This window comes from Toxotes jaculatrix, chromosome 21, assembly GCF_017976425.1.
Source record: "Toxotes jaculatrix isolate fToxJac2 chromosome 21, fToxJac2.pri, whole genome shotgun sequence".
Taxonomy (NCBI): domain Eukaryota; kingdom Metazoa; phylum Chordata; class Actinopteri; family Toxotidae; genus Toxotes; species Toxotes jaculatrix.
The window spans coordinates 9,599,198-9,618,679 of record NC_054414.1 but is presented as its reverse complement, the minus strand read 5'-3'; the positions used below and the strand labels follow the sequence as shown (position 1 = coordinate 9,618,679).

General features: G+C 41.5%; 4 protein-coding genes across 7 annotated transcripts; 2 read left to right on the top strand and 2 right to left on the bottom strand.

Moving 5' to 3' along the window:
- Positions 1-283: 283 nt before the first annotated feature.
- nubp2 (nucleotide binding protein 2 (MinD homolog, E. coli)) lies at positions 284-3,651 on the bottom strand. The gene is made up of 7 exons (XM_041066788.1): positions 3,546-3,651; positions 2,893-3,008; positions 2,436-2,634; positions 2,047-2,201; positions 1,776-1,886; positions 1,455-1,524; positions 284-826 (listed from the first exon to the last, which is right to left on the bottom strand). The coding sequence occupies exons 1-7, from the start codon at positions 3,559-3,561 to the stop codon at positions 687-689; spliced, it is 807 nt and encodes a 268-aa protein (XP_040922722.1). The 5' UTR covers positions 3,562-3,651; the 3' UTR covers positions 284-686.
- Positions 3,652-4,224: 573 nt separating this feature from the next.
- Positions 4,225-9,539, top strand: LOC121201131 (SPRY domain-containing SOCS box protein 3-like). The gene is made up of 7 exons (XM_041066787.1): positions 4,225-4,352; positions 6,174-6,309; positions 6,894-7,074; positions 7,518-7,705; positions 7,863-7,965; positions 8,099-8,224; positions 8,355-9,539. The coding sequence occupies exons 2-7, from the start codon at positions 6,181-6,183 to the stop codon at positions 8,879-8,881; spliced, it is 1,254 nt and encodes a 417-aa protein (XP_040922721.1). The 5' UTR covers positions 4,225-4,352; positions 6,174-6,180; the 3' UTR covers positions 8,882-9,539.
- Positions 9,540-9,606: 67 nt separating this feature from the next.
- LOC121201130 (probable crossover junction endonuclease EME2) lies at positions 9,607-12,495 on the bottom strand. Of its 3 annotated transcripts, none has more exons than XM_041066783.1 (8): positions 11,938-12,495; positions 11,615-11,736; positions 11,245-11,352; positions 10,963-11,087; positions 10,740-10,797; positions 10,518-10,633; positions 10,159-10,348; positions 9,607-10,072 (listed from the first exon to the last, which is right to left on the bottom strand). In XM_041066783.1, the coding sequence occupies exons 1-8, from the start codon at positions 12,392-12,394 to the stop codon at positions 9,917-9,919; spliced, it is 1,332 nt and encodes a 443-aa protein (XP_040922717.1). In that variant the 5' UTR covers positions 12,395-12,495; the 3' UTR covers positions 9,607-9,916. The 3 variants fall into 3 exon arrangements, with proteins under 3 accessions (XP_040922717.1, XP_040922719.1, XP_040922720.1); XM_041066785.1 differs by having other exon boundaries at positions 11,245-11,340; XM_041066786.1 differs by having other exon boundaries at positions 11,245-11,337.
- Positions 12,496-13,221: 726 nt separating this feature from the next.
- mfsd1l (major facilitator superfamily domain containing 1-like) lies at positions 13,222-18,891 on the top strand. 2 transcript variants are annotated; one of them, XM_041066426.1, is made up of 13 exons: positions 13,222-13,415; positions 14,018-14,118; positions 14,286-14,395; positions 14,499-14,554; positions 14,634-14,777; positions 14,867-15,025; positions 15,134-15,249; positions 15,414-15,514; positions 15,704-15,815; positions 15,941-16,078; positions 16,215-16,354; positions 16,461-16,572; positions 16,695-18,890. In XM_041066426.1, the coding sequence occupies exons 1-13, from the start codon at positions 13,394-13,396 to the stop codon at positions 16,836-16,838; spliced, it is 1,455 nt and encodes a 484-aa protein (XP_040922360.1). In that variant the 5' UTR covers positions 13,222-13,393; the 3' UTR covers positions 16,839-18,890. The 2 variants fall into 2 exon arrangements, with proteins under 2 accessions (XP_040922360.1, XP_040922362.1); XM_041066428.1 differs by lacking the exon at positions 14,018-14,118 and having other exon boundaries at positions 13,231-13,415; positions 16,695-18,891.
- The last annotated feature ends 591 nt before the right edge of the window (positions 18,892-19,482 follow it).

Sequence of the window (19,482 nt, the reverse complement as noted above, 5' to 3'; positions counted from 1 at the left end):
AGTTTGGCCTAGTTTCATGCAAAGACGGGTCCAATTTGATCTGGAGTGTGTTTTCTGAAAATGGAACTGCTGCTGACGCATTTACTGAAGCGCCAATCTACAATCCTGTATTACCACTGGTATTGAAGTTATCCTGATGTGTCGATGTGAATGTTTTCACAATCGAATTAAAGAAGATTCCAACGTAGATTTGACTGGCTTCCAAACACAGAAAAATTTTGTTTTTTTTTTAGTACTGCATATCTCACTGTGACACATTTAAGTACTGTACAAGCAGCAAGACTTTTATTTTTAGTATGTTTATTACAAACTTATGTCCCTAATGCTGTAAAACAAAGACTAGCTGAATTATTCAGTATTCATCTCGTCCTGTTTCACTCTGATGTGACTGCTGATAACCTTCACTCTGTGGTTACTGCCTCAAGAACTGCAAAACTGCAAAAGTAAACGGCGCTCGAGCCTGCAGTGTACTGCTGACATATGCAGATTTTAAATCAAGTAGAAAAGAAGATAATCAGTAAATAATTCTCTATAATGTTCAACTGTACAGGACAAAATGCAACATAGAAATCTTTACATTTTCACAGCAACTAATGGCTCTTGCATTAGTTATTGGACATTTCCCCAGATCCCATGTACTAAAATGTGAACATAATCTAGATATTTGAGCAGATTAATGTCACGGTTCAGGCTGTTTGGAGACTGTTGAGCAGAGTCTGTGAAATACCGCTGATAGCACTGAAGGTGGCACTGTCAGGAAAGGACTGTATGAAGTCTTTGCCCTCCTCTATACTGCTGCTGAGCAGAGGATCCAAGGGCACGGAACCTGAAATGGAGAAGACGTAATGTTGATCCCCGAGCTTATTTGAAGCGACTGAAAACACCACGGTGGATTCACAGTGTCATACCTATTATATGGTGCAGCTGAGAAATGATTCACAGTTACCTTATGCCTAAAAGTGAAACTCTCTAGTGACGTCCTAATTAATGATAATCAATAGTGCAAATCAAGTGGGTGTTCAGGGGCACTGACTTGTCACATACTGTAGAACCCTCTCCAAAAGACTACGGCAACACAGTGCAGTTTCCTTTGTTGGCTAAAGCTACGCAGCACTGTCAGATACAGCTGGCTTCTCACTGCCACAGGGTGAACTGAATTAGCTGCATCATTACTCAAAAGATTGATCTGCACACAAAGCCGATAACCATTGAGGGAAGCCGTTAAACGATTTATTCATTTGACAAAGAATGACTGTATCATTGGCTTCATGGACAGACTTTAAACCTCCTGCTGCACTGAAATCTGGATCGACCATTTTAAGCAGCATCGCAGTGATGTAAGATGCCTCCTAAATCATGAATGGTGAGTGAGGAGCGATGTGTGTTTGCAGTGTGTTGTGACACCTTGTGGCTGCAAGCAAACATTACATGCAATTCAATCTCACTGGTCTCACCTAGGAATACTGATCCAGTCAGCTTGGCCAATTCTTCACCACCGCCCTTTGAGAATATATTGCTGCATTCCTGAGAAGAGAGAGTGTATATTGAAATAGATGCAATCTGGCTACACAGAATCTTGACAAAAATTTGTGGGGTTTTTTTGGGGTAAATATCTAATAGAGTTAATTTAAAACAGACATTAAGGCATTTGATTTGTAGATTAGCTTAACATCCTGTCATACTTGGCTAAACATTGCTGTAACTACAGTTTAACTGGCCGATGCTGGTATTACAAATCTGAATTACCCAAACAGTAGTAGTTTGGGTTTACTTACAGAGCAGTGTGGACAAACAAAGCCACTCATGTTCTCTATGATGCCCAGGATTCGTACACCTGTCTTCTTACAGAAGGTGATCTCTCTCCTTACATCCCCCGTAGACACCGCCTGTTGCAAACAGAAGACCAGCAAGAGCAATTTTCAGTCTAAAATCCAGGTAATGTGTGGTGAAACTCAGCTGTTTTGACTGATAATGATTGTTATGATTCATTTATAAGAAGCATACTATGATTTTAGTCGCTTTTTTTCATGCATTCATTTCATGTACCTGTGGTGTGGTGACCAAAACAGCTCCATCCACTCTGTGTTTTTTAAGGTTCTCCAGTACAGCCAAATGCTCATCAGATGTTCCCGGCGGTGTGTCCACCAGCAGCACATCCAACTCTCCCCATGCTACATCTGACACAAACTGGCCGATCAAGGCTGCAGGACAGGACGTTCAGAGATGGAACGGATATTGAGCAAAAGAAGGTGAGTTCAAGTGCCAGGCATGCAGCATGGGGACATACAACATATCACACTAGTGACTTGTTTTATTTTATTATTCATTTGGAAATATACTGGTACAGACCCTTTCTATAAGTGCTGTACCCACATTACTTCTACTAAATAGTGTCACAGACCAGTAGTGGAATTTAGAGCTAGAGAATAGCACACCTGTTTTCTTGGGCCCCCTCCACACCACAGCTTCATCTGGGTCATCCAGAAGGAAGCCGATGGACATTAGGGCGAGGGTCTTCTCTGGGTCTGTGTAGACTGGCACCCAGCCTGAGTCACACTGGTGCACATCTGTCTGGCTCACATTCAGCATGCGCGGGATACTGGGCCCACACAGGTCAACATCCAGGATACCAACCTGATGAACACAGTTTTTGTTAAGGTTAGGTTGTTAAGTCAGGTACTGTGTACAGAAATAAACAAAACTGATAAATACTGAGAACAAAATGACTGAATGCAACTGTTTAATGACGACCAACTTATTAACTATGTAATACACAATGCATATGCAATGTACGCACATTATAACCAGCTACAGCATATTTAAGAGCCTCTTTGTCTGTTTTTAATAGGATAACTGTGTCAGCATATACACATAGCTGTTCTTTGAGCTCACCTTCTTGCCAGCATGCCTGAGAGCCAGTGCTAACTCTGTGGTGATGGTGCTCTTTCCCACACCTCCTTTCCCTGACAGGACCAACACAACATGCCGGACCTGGGCCAGGCTCCCGTCTCATGTGAAAAGGAAGAAAATGAAAAGGGTCAGTTCGACATTAAAGTGTTATTTCTAAATCTGTAAATGGCAGTAAATCATAAGAGAGAGGGGGTCATTTGAACTGTCGACGTTATCTGAAACAAGAGTCAGGCGTAAATGTCGCAGATAGGGACCGGGGTCTCCTTTCGTCAGCAGAGTTCACAAGTTCAACAAGACAGTAAGTAGGTTAAAGTTTCTTGTGAGTGACAGTCATCATTAGTCACTACGTAACTGCTTCTTCTTACAAACAGTAACTTCTCTGAGACTGAGAAAACCTTTCCGTCAGCTATGAATGATTTTAGCAGTCTTTGCAACTCACGGTTGAATATATAGAACTTTAGCTAATTCCCAGTTAGCTTCTGCTAACCACTTCTTCAAGCTCTTACAGAACACGCAGTGGTTTCTGTCAGCTGCCATCTCTTAAAATGAACATAGATAGCTGATGTAAGAATGAACAAGCTACGAGTAAGACCGAACCCTCTTCAAAACTTTATTTAACGGTAAATTCGACCTACCATTATTTTGTTCCATGACTGGATTTTGAATTTATTTTTGATTTTTGGGGACACAACATGCACACAGCACAGGATTGCAGTACTTCCGCTTATCGTTGGATCATGCGCCACCTATCCAATCGCAAAGCACTTGCTGCACCTAAGGCCCGCCTCTCTTGCAAGGCTACCAATAGGCTGCCGAGGAACACCATGGTGCGTTCATCTGCACCACAGAACCGAATAACGATGATAACATGAACCAAAGTCAAATAGTTGGCTCCAAATATGTTTTATTATATATGTGGCCTAACATAGATTAAAAATTATCCTGTTAAATATTACAAAATATGTATACACGCGAAATTAGATTTTTTTTTTTAATTCGCGAAAATATTACAAAATTATTAACAGCAGCAAAACAAATTGATAACACTGTAAATATTTGTGTTATTCACAGTAATTTCGGTCTGGTGAAAGATAAATCCACATACCAAGTATTTTATAAAAGCTTTTGAGCACCTGATGGGCATATCCCTCCCTGTGTTATCAGCTCATTACACACCACATCATTTGCACGAAGGCCACAGTTGTTCCTGAGATTGTTACCACACGTAGGTAAAGGTAACTAAGTATATTAACATAAACCCCTCCTCCCCACAGGTCCTATCCAATAAGCACACGATGGGGGCGTGCAAGAGTAATGTTTACGTCCAGCTTCCTGAGAAGTGGGACAGAGTGCGAACTGCACCTGTCACACAGTCGATTATAGAGGCACACTGGCTCTCAAATGAGCCACTGCAAGATAGTGTAAAGGAAGACTACAGTAAGGTAAGAGCCTAACTGCCTCTGAAACTGAAATACCTGGTGCAATGTAGGTGACTGAGTTTTGAGTTAAAGAATTAGTAAAATAGACAATGTTTAGTGGGACATTTGCTTAACATACAAACAGTATTTCCTGTTTCTGTGCTGACTTGTGTAGTGAATAGAGCATGAGAATCAGTTGTGTGAGAATGGAAACTCAGGGTAGGGCACAGACAACAATTTGATTTTACGACATAAACCTTTTCAGTATTTTATTGTCTTTAACATAACTCAATCATATCACTGTCACGCTCCTATTGTGGACTGCATTTATATCATGGCCATCAGGACATTGGCTTATAGAAGTACTGTAAAGTAATTTGTGCTGACTGGGTTGTCCAGATGAGGCATTTACTGTATGTAGGGTAAGGCCCAATTAAAGTGACACTAGCTCCAGACTAACTAATCTAAATTATTGGCATTTATCTTCTGCACCTGTTTGCAAAGCAGTGACCAGCTGCTGTGTTCAGTGCTGGCATTAACTGAGACATGCCATCAGGCTGAAGTACTGAGTGTTGAGGAAATAAAGACTCTTCCTAAGGTTAATCAACTATAGGTTATTATAATATAGGATAAATCTATTACACTTGTAATACAGAGTAAAATAACATTTTGAAACCCAGAATTTCTTTTTACTTCTATAAGCAGAATTTTAAAACACATTACTTACTTTTCAGAAAAACAAAACATTTCAATCAAGACAATTGATTGTAATGATTACTGACTGTGAAGATGATAAACTGTTCAGCACAGAAAAAAAGTAAACATGTCACTTCTGTTTTTGCCCTGAGAATTAGGCTTGTTTTTAAACTGAATGGCGACAGAACAGTCTTGATACAGCACATGCAGAGTGGCAGTGTATGTTATCTTGATGGGCCCAACTTAACATGACTTTTACAAAAATTATACAAGGAGGTAATTATTTGCACAGAATTTTGAGCCACTTCCCTTCTCAGATTACTGGAATGAAACCCAAAATTTCTTTCGCAGGGCATTAAACTTCCAGATATTAATAAACTGTCAAAGTCAATATTGGGACAGCTGTAAACGTAATTGTATTAAAATCTATGATTTATCCTCAGTACACATTGTAGTCACTAGGTTAGGTGACCTTATCTGTGTCTGTCTGCTGATGAAGCTAGCTAACACGCTGCCACAGTTGCAAAGCAGAGGGTTGGGTTTAAAGGTTAAACAAGTGCATGGAAAGACTTCCTGCTGCCAACTGAGGCATATGGGACAGATAGAAATAGGTGAGCCATCACACAAAGATCTGTCTAGGTGACTAGAAATTAATTTTCCCTTCACAATATTTTGCAGCTTCTTACCGAAGAAAGTAAACTCACAGCTGAACTGAGAAAAGTGTATACTGTGAATATTTGCTATTCAAATTTTTTACTGACCCAATTTTAGTTGTCCAATAAGTTTGTGAGACATTTGAGAAATGTGATGAAAATGCGAGGTAGCTCACAGCTTTCCTCTGCAGCCTCACAGTAAGTTGGAAAAAAAAGGAATTTAATTGTATATCATTTTTTGTGTCCTCTTCAATGTGAAATACAAAGTTATTTCTGTCCCTCTTCCTTATATATAGCCTGCCAGGTTTGGAAAACGTGTAACGGGATATGCACGTGTATGTGTAACAAATTAATCTGACCTCAACAAACAAATCAAAGTGTTAATAAGTAGTGAAGGAAGGAGTTCAGTACTGACCTTGCTTGACTTAAATACAAAGTACATGGCCCACTGTACAGATACCAGCTGGTCATAAGACTGTGGGTCTGCTGTTCACAGAGCTGCCATGCTGAGAAGAGGCAGAAATGGCCGGGCTCTGCATTTGGCCTGGAGCGAAGTACGGCAAGAGACAGATGCCATGGCAGTGATCCAGACACTGGACAGAGAGGAGTGGGAAGGCCAGACAACGACACAGGTGAGACACTGGGTTTATTTAAACATGAACAGAAAAGTGGGGGTTTTAAAGGAAATGGTGTTTTGGGAAATTCAGATGTAATATTTTTACCTGAGTGCCAGTAGTTTTCCACTGGGACTGTGCCTTGTCTGAAATGGTTGTGTGTAAGACATGGTCAGGTCTCCAAAGGGAAGGACAGGAGGCCCAGTATTTTTGGAAAGGATCTAATTTTACTTACTGGCACACATGACTTCTCTCACCAATCGGAACCATGAACGGCTTTTAGTGAAAAGGTTTTGAAACGTGGCATATGGGTGATGGCTCTCATTTAGCTTCTTGGATTGTTGTGCGCAACACTGCAAGGTTATGCTTTTCCTGTCCAGCAACCTACTGCTCTTTTAGGTTGCTCTTTCTTGCCCTTGATAAGGTTTATTGTTTCAAAAAAGGCATTACATCTTCCAGAGGAATTGATAAAACATTAGATACAACCCTAAAGCTCTCTGCACTGGATTTGATTCCTCTCCCTGCTGCCAAGCCAACATTTTTGGACCATGGCCACGTCTACGGACTTACAAGATGCTGTTTGTACTGTTTATGTCAACCAGATCAGCGACTTGGAGTCTGAAGTGGATTACCTGGAGAGTTCTCAGGCTGTATCTGAGGTGGTGGCCTTGCCCAGCACAGTACCGGTGACAGGGGAGTCTTTCTGCCAGTGTGACCGACAGGAAGAGTTCAGCCCAGGATTCGCTCTTACCAGTGACTGCCTCTGTGGGGAGGAGGATCAGGGTGAGCAATGGCTGGTGAATGCAGTGTATGAACACAGCAGGGGGCCATATAAGTTCACACAAGTGTAGTACTGAGGCTGCACAGACAAATGTAACAGTATAAGTCCTGTAACCATTAAGGTTGAATAAGCTGTCATCAGTTTGAAAATCTTGTTAATTCCTGATTGTCCTGAATTTGGTGCCAGTCCAGTAGATGTTAACATATGTCACAGAATAAGTGAAAACACTTTGACCTACTGGTAGCCGTACAGAGTAAGATGGAGGTTCATCAGAGTCTATAGACTACATCCTTTGGGGACCATAATTGTCTGTAACATATTTCACTCTAGTCCATTCAGTAGTTATTAAGACAGCATGATTAAATACGTCCTCGACACAGAGAATTGTGAATAACAAAGTGTGAAATCAGCCAGTCAGTATAGCACATGTTCGATGTGTTTTCAGGTTTTGACTGGGTATGGGACGAGGACTTCAAGTCCTCTGGAGTCTTCCTCAGCTGTGACAACAGGAAGGTGAGCTTTCACTCAGACTACAGCTGCGGCACAGCTGCCATGCGTGGCACCAAGGAGCTGACAGACGGCCAACACTTCTGGGAAATCAAGATGACCTCTCCCGTCTATGGAACCGATATGGTGCGTAGCAGTCCCTTGAATCATACTGAAATAAAATTATCACTTCTGAAAGTGTCTCTCAGTGTTAGTTTGAAAGGGTCAATGTTGAGTATGAGCCAGAACTACTTGTTGTTCTCTGTTGAGGTTTTGTCTTCTGCTGTTCTGCTGTTTGGTGTAGATGGTGGGAATTGGAACTTCAGAGGTGAACCTGGAGAAATTCAAATACAGCTTTGGCAGCCTGCTGGGCCACGATGAAGACAGCTGGGGGCTCTCATACACAGGTTAGAGAGTCAGAGTACAGGGATTACAATCGACCTTCAGTTATCAGAGGAGTCTATGAAACTGGAAGAAGACTTAAATAATCAGACATTCAAGAGATTGTAATTGTCCAATTTATTATTTATATGTTTAAAGGTCTCCTCCAGCACAAAGGGGACAAAGAGAAGTTCTCCTCTCGATTTGGACAAGGCTCCATCATAGGAGTACACCTGGACACGTGGCATGGTACCCTGACCTTCTACAAGAATCGACACTGCATAGGTGCGTGATTTCCTGTAATTGTAGCAGGACCTGAAAGCTTCATATACTGTGAAAAAAACAGCATTTTACTCATGAAAGTGGTTCTTAATCCCCAGATGTTTTCATTCTTTCTTCTGTTCTGTTACAACAGGTGTCGCTGCCACAAAACTGCAGAACAAGAAGTTCTACCCCATGGTATGCTCCACAGCAGCCAAGAGCAGTATGAAGGTAATCCGTGCCTGCCATACACCCACCTCTCTGCAGTACCATTGCTGTGCCCGGCTCCGCCAAATGTTGCCCGACTGCCCAGACCTGCTTAATGCTCTAGAGCTGCCCCCAGGTCTGCGCACCCTCCTCCACACACAGCTGGGCTGGGTCTTCACCCTCAGCAGCAGCCCCGAAGCCTCAGAGCAGCACGGGGACTTGCCTGAGGACTTCCACGAGGCCCCTAGCTCCAGCCCCATCCCGAGCCCGGTATCTACCTTGAGTGCCTGCACCTCCCCGAGCCCCTGTACCAGTCCATTACCTGACACAGTCTCATACCGGTGCTCCTGTCAGACGTCACCTCAAACTCAACCCTGCACTTGCCACTGCCCTCCAACTCCTCCCAGCAGTGACTACGATAGCTGCTGCTCTGAGCCAGAGGATTACCAATGCAAAAGATGCCGTTGGACATGACTTAGTTGTAACGCATTTGGTGCACAGCTATTCTACCATTGCCATCAATGTCTCCTGTTGGAAAACATGGATAAAAGAGCAACCTCGTCTTTTAGTCAATATCTGAGTGGATCGTTGCTTCTCTTACTTTATCTAGCAATTTTGTGTCATTCAAACAACTTTGTCAGTAAATGGGGAGAAGGAAGAGAGTCTGTAGTGTCTGAGACATTTAATGCAGTCGAGATATTAGAGTGACACAGGGGTCATTCATTCTCATTTTAGCCAAGTTTTATCACAGGGCTCATAAGAGCCATATGTATTGCTAATTTCTTTTTTTGTTTTGTTTCATCTTTTAATATGCCAGTCACTGTCTTTGGAAGGCCTACTGTTGACAAAAAAACAAAAAAACATACGAACAAACAAACAAAAAAAACAAAACAAAAAAACAAGTATACATTATTCTTTCTCAGGGATAGACTCCAGGGGAAAGGAGTTGCTTTTTGATACTGTGGAAATGACTTTTTGTAAATGTGTTTTGTAATCAGCGTTTGGCTTGACTATCAACTGCGGTTGCTTTCTTGCTTACAAGACGATTTGCTACTCAGCTGTGTTTTTTTCTTTGTACAGTTATGCTTTGTTTATTAACTTTCTTACTCAGGCAGTTCTATAAAATAAAAAGAACAGTTCCTTGTAGCTCATTTTTATACCCTTGTTCATACATATACAAGTCATAACATGCAGTTTATTGAAGTCCCTTTAATTGCACAACTTGTATTTATACATAATATACTAGAATATTGTTTTACAAATAATATACATTATGTAATTCCTTATTTTACAAAATATATTCTATTAACATAATCTGTTCCTTGAATCTGCAGAGGGGCAGATGGATATAAATAGTGCTTTCCTGGAAGGCGATCATGATATCTAAGGCATATTTTTAGCTTGTAAACATCAACATTTACATGTTAGCAGCCAAGTGGTGACAAAGTGTCAATAGACACCAGATTGATTCTCGCTGATATCCATCCATCTCATTTTCAAGTGGACAACTTAATCCAGGACCAGCTGGGGGTTCTGGGCTGTGAGGCAGCGGTAAACTCTGGCTGATAACTCGGGTCCAATACGTCTCTCTTTACCTCCGCTTTTCACTATGAGACCAGCCAGCAGCCTCTTCTTCTCCTCCTCTGATCCCAAGTTCTGGTATGCCTAACAAAGAAACAACATGGAAAGAAAATGTTATTTTTGTGAATTTATTCTGTAAATTCACCATACTGATGTGCACTCAGGTCTACCTGCAGCAGCAGCTGAGGGGACGGGTAGGCTGCAGTCACTGTGGAGGCCACAGTGGGGCTGACTCTGTTCAGCTGTTGGATCTGTTTGGTCCAGACCTGGATCAACCCCGAGCCATCCCTCTCTACTCGAGCCCCGCTGGCCCACGAACCGTCCACACAGAAGGGCAGCTCAGCTCCCTCTGTCAGGAGTCTGTAAGGAAGTTAAAAGAACAGAAAGAGAACAGCATCATTCTTATGGCGTTTAAGTAAGTGAGAAAGTATATTTGGTTTAACTGGCCAGTAGTGTTACAGAGTACATGTCTGAAGGAAACGTGTATCTTGTTTCTTTTAGTATGATAACAACTCCTGCATGTACATACTTGAAAGGCCGTTTTGATAAGGCCTTGGTGACAGCACACACGTGGTTAGTGACCTCCTCCCAGCCATCCAGGAAGACCAGTGAGATATTCTTGCAGAGCTGTAGGTAAACAAGAACCTGGAGACAGAAGAAAAAAAATCCCTCATTTTCTGTGGACAGAAAACATAATATCTCTTACACGAAGTTAAGGTCTGAAAATAATTGGGATTCAAAGTCAACTGACCTCCTCAATGTCCAGATTCTCCATTCCCAGTTTAGACTGCACATCACAAGCATTTGTCCTGTTGGTAAGTAAACCAATAAGTCAGATTGTTTACATGAAAGCTGACACAGAAGAGGTATTTTCTTATTATTCCACTAGAGATTAATAAATTTAAAACATTGAAGTTACTGTTAAAAAGGAAGAATGTGAATAATTAAGTAGCTGACCTGAATAATTAACTGACCTGTAATCTGGCTGAGAGCCTGTCACTAAGAGAGTGACAACCTTCTTGGCATCACGGTTGAGACACTCCAAAAGAGGACAGAGAAAAGACCCCATCCCTGTCTCCTCCCCTTCACTGTCTAGCATCTGCAGGGGCAACAAAGTAGAGTACTACAGAGCAGCAGAGCAACACATGCAACAAGGCAGCCCAACTGAGAATCACAGCAACAAAATGCAAATCAAGAGAGTCCATCATGTGGGCTACCATCAGAGTTAGATTATTACAGCTTGAAAGTCTGCTTACTTTCTTCACAGAGATCACCATGTCCATGAAGTCAGTCAGACCCAGCAACAGCACCACTTGCTCCTCCTCCACTGAGCCCACGGCATCTCCTCCCTGCTGAAGACAAAACTGAAATTGCACTAAAGAAATGGGAAAAATGAATTTCCCATTCCTCATTGCAGGGTTGCACAAGGACGTATTCATACATATGTAAATAAAGACTCCAGGCATGCATTTGAACCATATTCACATTACAGGTGCAGATAAAATATCATGCAAAGAAAACATTCAGATGTACACATGTGCACTACCAGCTCTGCACCCACCAACAGCTCCATGTGAAGCATCAAAAATGCAGTTTTGTCTGTTGTGGAAAAAATCAGGTGCTTACCTGAGGTAAATCTCGGGTCCAGGTGATGCTGTGAGGAACCTGCTGGCTCTCAATGCTAAACCTCCACTCAAAGGTAGCCAGAGTGTCCAGCAAGATGTCTGAGCCATCCTCTTGCAGCAGAGCTGAAGAAAAACACACAGGCTTATAGATGCATGTCACACCATTTCATTCTATCAAGTATAAGTTTTTATTACATCATTGTTGTATTGTTGCAGTACTTTGAGACCAAATTGCACCCAAATTGTTGACATGTTGTCCCTTCACAAGTTGGTGGAAGTAAAGTTCCCGACTGCACCTGAAGGCAGCACGGTGAGCCTGTTTACCTGGATCAATGCGGACAGTCAGACACTTGAGGCAGTTCTCCGGCCTGAGACTCTTGAGATTCTCAGCAGCCTCTCTCCTCCTCTGCTGCTCCTGTCTCCTCTCCTCCTTCTCCTGAGCTTTGGCTGCTCTCTGTCTGTCTCTCTCCTCCTTCCTCTCCTTGGCTTTCTGTCTGTCCGCCTCTATCTCCTCCTTGGTGCGGCGTTTTCTCGCCGGACTCGGTGTGCCGGACCCATCTGGTCGCGGAGGAGGCAAAGAAGAAGTCTGACTAGACTCACGTTTCGTTGCTGACGTGGTTTTGCATTTGTGGTCTGGACTCGGATCCTCTTTCAAGTCTGACCTGACTCTTGTTGCTGTTTGACTGCTCTCATCACTGTTTAAATCGGGCTTTGTCTCGGCGTCGGTTTCCTCCTCAGATTCTGATATTTCCCATGTTTTAGCTCTGCGCAAGACAGACATTTCAAATGGTTTAAGACATAATCAAACTACGTGAACACATGGTTTATGAAATGCACGCGAATCTGTGTTTTTTTTAGTTTGTAATAGCAATGTTTGGATCAGTGGTGTCTGATGGTGTCCGCTGAGGGACAAGTGTTCAGAAACGCGCTACATATATTCGCCCCCCCACCCCCCCCTTTTAACCTGCAGGAAACTTTAACACACAGGTATTTTGTAATGTAAAGTAGATTACATGTCTTTAATTAGAAACAGCAGAAGGCAGAGGGAGACACAGCAGCTGTCAGCAGGTGGACTACAGACCAATCGACACATCTGTTGGTTTTATTGGATTAAATTTCAGGACACACTGATAAATCACTGATTGAATGGGTGCAAGGGAAAGATAGTGGACTTTAAAGAAGCTAAGACTAAGATTTAGCTGTGTGATCAGACCTAACTCGGGCCTCACCATACAAATGTTTATACGCAATAATATTCTTAGTTCATGTTTTTTAAACATTGATTTTAAATGTCCTTTTTGTAAACTTGAAAACACAAAAACACATTTCTCTTTTAACTGTAACTGAAAAATGTTGTTCAGACTTAATTAGTGATATAAAACGTGTACATTTTGAATATAAAAAAACCCCAAAAGATTACAATTTTTTCTACTCTTCCTCTTGTTTTAAACACTAAAGTCTTTAAAATTACGTAAAAACAACAGTAAATCCGTTAACGTCCATGAAAAATAAAATCTTTTTTTTTATTTTTCTGCTTTCCGTCTACCGTTTACTATTCTACAAACGGAGATGTAGAAACTCTTTTGTCAATAAAGTTTATACAGAAAAAAAAAATGTCGGATTCGCTGTGTGCGCACGTTTCCAAACAATCTGCTTCGCTCTTACAAAACAACAGATCGATCCACGTAGTTTAAAGAGCTGCGGTCTGCGGGCACCAGCAGAGGAGCTGGATGTAAAGGATGACAGTTTGATTTTATAGCTAACGTCGCTTTACTTCACTATGGCGCAGCCGGCGGAGAAAGGTACGTCTGACTATAGCGTTATTTCTCCAAAAAATTAGCAATTTTAGTCACCAGCCTTTGCTTAGCTAGAATACTAGACCTCTGCCTCGCAACCCTCCGCATACTTCCCTGGAAAATAGGGCCTGTAAATGACCAACTCAGCATTTTAGGATTTCGCGTGTTGTTAAAAAAATATTTCATGTGACTAAATGGGAAGTTGCCAAAACCTAGAGGTTAGCTAAAGGTTTGCTAGCTTGTGAATGTTCTATGAAAAATCCCCCGTTGTGTGTTTTCATTCGCTTAAGCGTTTACAGCCAGTAAGCTAACTCTACTCTGTGGTACACACCAAAGTTTTCATTGGACTCACATGAACAGGAGGGAACATCAACTAACCGATTTCAGTAAAATCCTCCACCACTCAAAAATGTGCTTTTCTTATTGTTATTTCCACTTTAATTTTTTAACTTCAAAGCCAGGTAATTAACTTTTGTGTCACTGCTACATGGTGAAGCACTGAAGTGTACAGCAGTGTTAGTGTCTTCTCTTGTCCAAGTTTTGACTTTCATTTTAAAGTTAGAAATAGCCAGGGAAATCACTCATCCCACTCTTTGTTATTTTCGCAGCGTATTATCGCTTTTTGGTGCTGTTCTTCAACTGTCTGCTGACATTTGGCTCCTACTTCTGCTTTGACATCCCCAGTGTTCTGCAGGATCAGTTCCAAGGGGTAAATAAGAGGAGGCAGTGCAGAAGAGCTTAAAGATACTATCAGTATCAAATGATTTCTCCACATCAACTCAGCATTGTGATTTGGTGTCAGAATTCCAGGCTCTGTCCTCAGTTTATTGCTAGGTAAATAGTAACTTAAATCATTGTCTTCCTCTTATCGGACAGAATCTCACATGTCCCAACGCCACAGTGATCAATGGGACAGTGGACTGTGTGGTGGGACTGGGGATGACGCCTCAGCAGTACAATCTTCTTTATGCCATCTATGCTTGGACGTAAGAACACACACACACACACACACTGACTTAACTGTGCAAATACAGATAAATGGCTGATCAGAGAACAGCTTCAGTTGTGGTTTTTCTCGCCTATCAACAGGAATGCAGTAGTGGTGATCCTTGCTGGGTTCCTGATTGACAAACTTGGAAATCGCTGTAAGTTCGCATATCTCTTCAAACAAACAAAAGAAAAAAAAATCATGGTAAATTGATTTCTGTCTTCTCTTCTTTGCAGTCGGGGTGTTTCTGTTCTCTTTCCTCTGTGTTTTGGGCTCGTCCCTGTTTGCACTGGGTTCCCACTTCAAAGGAACTCCCTATCTGCTGCCACTAATGCTCACAGGCAGATTGCTGTTTGGATCAGGCAATGGATCTCTGACCAGTAAGGCTACCTTATGAAAGTTAATACTCTTTGCAGTGTCAACTCTGAGGAATGTCCCTAAACCGTTTTCCCATCCTGTTCCTTATTAGTTGTTCAGAACCGCATCACAGCCTTCTGGTTCAAAGGGAAGGAGCTGGCCTTGGCCTTCGGTCTGACCCTGGCTTTCTCACGCCTGGGTTCAGTCCTGAACTTCTTCCTCACCCAGAAGTTTGAAGAAAAATATGGCATGCAGTGGACACTCTGGGGTGGTGTGTAAACTTTAGGGTTTATGGCCTGACTTGACAGGAAAATGTCATAAAAAGAAAGTTTAAGCAAGAGTATTTTTCTTATGTGCCACATGATGCTGTGATTTCTAGGTGCACTATTATGTGTGCTGGGCTTTACATCTGCCATCATAGTCAGTGCCCTGGACAAGATTGGAATGAGGCAGCTGGGTCTTGAGGGAGCCATCCAAGAAGAATCTCGTAAAGTGGTACGAACAATATCCTTTAATAATAACCTGATTCCAACATTATTAGAAAGCATCTGACCTTTTCATTTTAAAACCTTCACTGTTTAGTAGTGTGCATATGCAGTATGTCCTGCAGCAATTGTATGGACTAAATTATTTGTTTCTCTGTGTGTGTGCATGTGTAGAGAATTCAGGATATGAAGCTGCTGTCTCTAAGATACTGGCTGCTGGTTCTCACCATCATGTTCTTCTACAACGGCATCTTCCCGTTCATTGCAGATGCCAGGTAGAGTTATCAACACAACAATACACAACATGGATTTTTGAAAGACCAGTAGTGTCTATATACTGAATTATTTGTAGGGATCCTGAGAGATCAAGAAATATATTGATGCCACCATGGTGCATAAACATGAGCACTCCCTGTTTTAACATAGACACCCATGGTTTGGTTTTTTTTTTTTCCCCTGTCCAGTAAGTTCATTCAGGATAAGTACAATGACTACAGTCAGAAGGAAGCGGCCTATATTGCCGGAGCAGTTTATGACAGCTCACTGGTCCTCTCAGCCATCGTGGGCATTCTCATAGTAAGTATCTGTTTCCTAAACCTGTTCCTGATCCTTTTGTTGTTCAAAAGTCTGTTGTATGAAGTAGTTTAAAAGTAAGTAGGTAGGCTGGTGTACCGTGTGACATCCTCTTATGTGTGTTCTAGGATTATGTGGGTCTTCGGGGCATTTTTGCTGTGGCCTGTGCTGTCCTCACGCTGCCTGTGTTCGGACTCCTGGCCTTCACCTTCGTCCCTCCTCTGGTGTCCACCATATGGCTGGGTGTCACCTACTCCTTCGCTGCTGTGAGTTTAGCTCAAAGAGCTAAAGACCATCTCTTATGAGAATTTTTTGGTGTTGTCATATTATTTCCACCGTGTTTTCAAATGATTTGCTATTATGTGTGCTGTGTGACTATTTACTTTCTGTGCTGTATCCCAGGCTAGCATGTGGCCATCTATTCCCCTTGTGGTACCTCAGGCACAGCTGGGAACAGCCATGGGCCTGGCCACCTCCATACAGATGATTGGTATTGGGGTGTCTAATCTGGTTGTCGGACAGATTTTAGGCACGAAGTCTAGGTAGGTAATCTTTCAGATCAGGATTTCATGGCACTGCGCTGATGATCCATGCCTGCTTTTATATATCTTTACTTACCTTTTACTGTTTTCTCAATTTGTTGGCCAGTGAAACAAAGATTCCGTTGTGGCGTTGGCAGAGGATGATGATCTTCATGCTGGCCAACACCATCTGCTGCATCGTCACCTCAGTGCTGCTCAATATTGTTGACCATAAACAGGTCAGAGATCTCCTAGACTTCCTTTGAAACATTTTATATATGTTGTGTGTGTGTGTGTGTCTTTTGTCAGATGACTTTATCACGGTATACAGTGTGTTCAGTTGATATTTGTTTTACTGCAGGGCGGGACCCTGAACAAGACGACTAAGAGGTCAGGGCAGGCAGAGAGAGACTCGGACAGAGAGCCACTCAACCAGGGAGAGGAGGAGCAAGATGGCGAGGAGGATGATGGTGGGGCTGTCCGATCTCGTTCAATCAACTCATGAGTTTTTCATGATAACACTTTTCCCAAGTGTGAACATTTCTGTCTCTCTTTCTAAGATATTTTTGTACCAGTGTTGTACGCCTCACTGAAACCTCATTGCTTCTCCATACTGTGGACTCACAGGGGATGATTGACAGAATTAATGGATCCCTGTGAAACAGTACTGACAGCCAAATAGTATATATGTTATATTAAATATGCAGTATTTTTGCAGGTATGTTCAGAAAAAGGATTTCACCAGGAAAATTCAAACTATACCTTTAATTTGTTTTGAATTTTTTTTTTTTAACTGAAATACATTTTCATTGATCTTATCATCACTCAGCTACAGACTGCACTGCCACAGCTGACTGTCTGGGCCTTACAGAGGTAACTAAATAACCTGGATGTTGTGTAAAACTTTAAGTCACAAATGTAATGTTTTTTATGACATTCTTTCTAATGAAACAGTGAAATATTTGTAGCTCCTTTTCTGTATGTGTGTCTTTAGAGATTTCAACATGTAAGTGAAGAAGGGAATTCTATCTGTTTTACATAAAACAACAAACATAAAATGCAGTTTGGTGTTTTTGACAGTGGGATCTCTGCCATCTATCTAAAAGATAAACCTGATAATTAAAAGCTTGCTTAGTATCATCCTGCTGGTGGTGAATTGCAGGTGTTTGTATCATGTTTCTTGAAGAAGCAGAAATTACAAACAAAAAACAAAGAACAGTACTGAAATGGCATTTTTTTTTACAATAGACACTCTTTGTATTTAATGTATTTGAAACCAATGCTTGAACTGTAAATGTAGAACATAATTTTAGAACGCAATTTACTGCAAATTTGAGCAGTTTAATTTACCTTTACATTTTCAGTAAAACACGTTAAAGTCAGTAGGTGGCGCTCATTACACAGTTGTTTGTGACTGTTCATGGAAGCAGTTGAGGTGTTGATGTAGTCTGCGTGGGACTCCATCATCGTGTGTTAATCTCAAGATGGCTTTTACTTGGGCTTTCTTTGAAGTTGTTTTTTTTAGATACTCAGCCCCTTCTTTTAGCTCTATGATGTCTCAGTAAATAGATGTCTGCAGATCTTAAACCTTTCTGTAAGTCACTGTGGGTATTTGTGGTAGGTAGTCATGGTAACAGTTCTTCATATCACGTCCATCAGACTGTCAACAACTGCAAGAATGTGGCCTTAAATATTAAAATGGCAGCATAACATGCTTTAGGTACGCACATTTATACCTCTAAGCCTATCCCTCAGGAATATAGTTAAATTTGATCACATTGGTAACTTGGACCAGCCTATACATGTATGTTTTCCTTGCTTTTGCACAGTTTTTGCAAATGTATATTGCTGTTTTGGTCATTTTGTTGGTACCATTTCTTTCTACCCTCTTTCATTTGTGACATTATAAGCTATCGGCCACTGTTAGGTCTTATGCCAGAGCACATACAGTAGTCATCCTCTAGATTTACTAATTTTGATTTCTAGACAAGCACACAAATTAATGTCAGCAAGTCTACTATAACTTTTATTTCTCTCTTTCTGTGGGTAAAAAACATGTATTTTTTATTTGTGTAAGAAGGGTCAAAGGACAGGTTTGTGATCTATTCTGAATTTTAGAAAATGTTATCTGGTTAAGGTTGGGGCATGTGCTTTGAAGCACCTTCATCCCCGTTTCACATCAAACCAAATTTTTTATTTTTTTTAAATTTTTTTAAGCAGTGAAATTCGCTAAATAAAATTAGAGAGCGACAGACTTTTCTGATCTTGAACAATGCTGCAGTCCTCAAATACTTTAGCACAATGAGTAATCTGAAGATCCAGGTTCAGGGTGTCAACCTCCTGTCCCTAACTCTGTGCCAGGTTAAATGTGGAGTTCCTTGTTATAAAGCTAAGCATTCACAGTACTGCAGTCAGCGCTGAATAACACAGTAGATTACTGAGGGGAAAAAAAAACCACTCATTCGTTGTGTACAATGTTTGCATTCGGAGGGTCTTTGAAGATGAGTTATTTTGTGTCCATCTGGTGTTTGTATTCAGTCATAATCCAACCAAAGCTCAGGCAGAAAATGCCTGACTTATACACTGACCCTAACATCTACTGAAGCTTTAAATAATATGATTTTGCACTGCATACATAAATGGATGATACAATAAAGAGGTACAGCTCATATTATTTGAAGAGCGCCCTAGTTACTTGATTCCTAGATGGATGCATGTGATGACATACTTGTGACAAGTCAAAGTCACAGGAATGGAGGGAAGAAGGTTACCTGATAGAGACGTCTAAAGCTCAGATCCTCTTTTTACTGCGAAGATAAACCCTAAAAATATACTTCACTTAATCTTCTTAAAGGGCGTGTGGTAGGAGTTAGTCTCTGACTGCCTGATGGACAACACACACACACACACACACACACGCTGACTCAGTCACAAAGTCTTAATACCTGACATTTCAACAGAAGGCTTTAACATCTCGAGGTTTGCTTTATGGTTTCTCACTTGGAGTCAGTCTGCAGCCTGAACTGTTTGGCTGAGAGTCTGGACAACATGAGCATGTCGAGCCTTCTGAACCTCAGCAGCCTGGGCAGGATCTGCGGCTCCAGTCACAGCAATGAAATGGTAGTTTTGGACCGGGTCAAGAGGAAGAA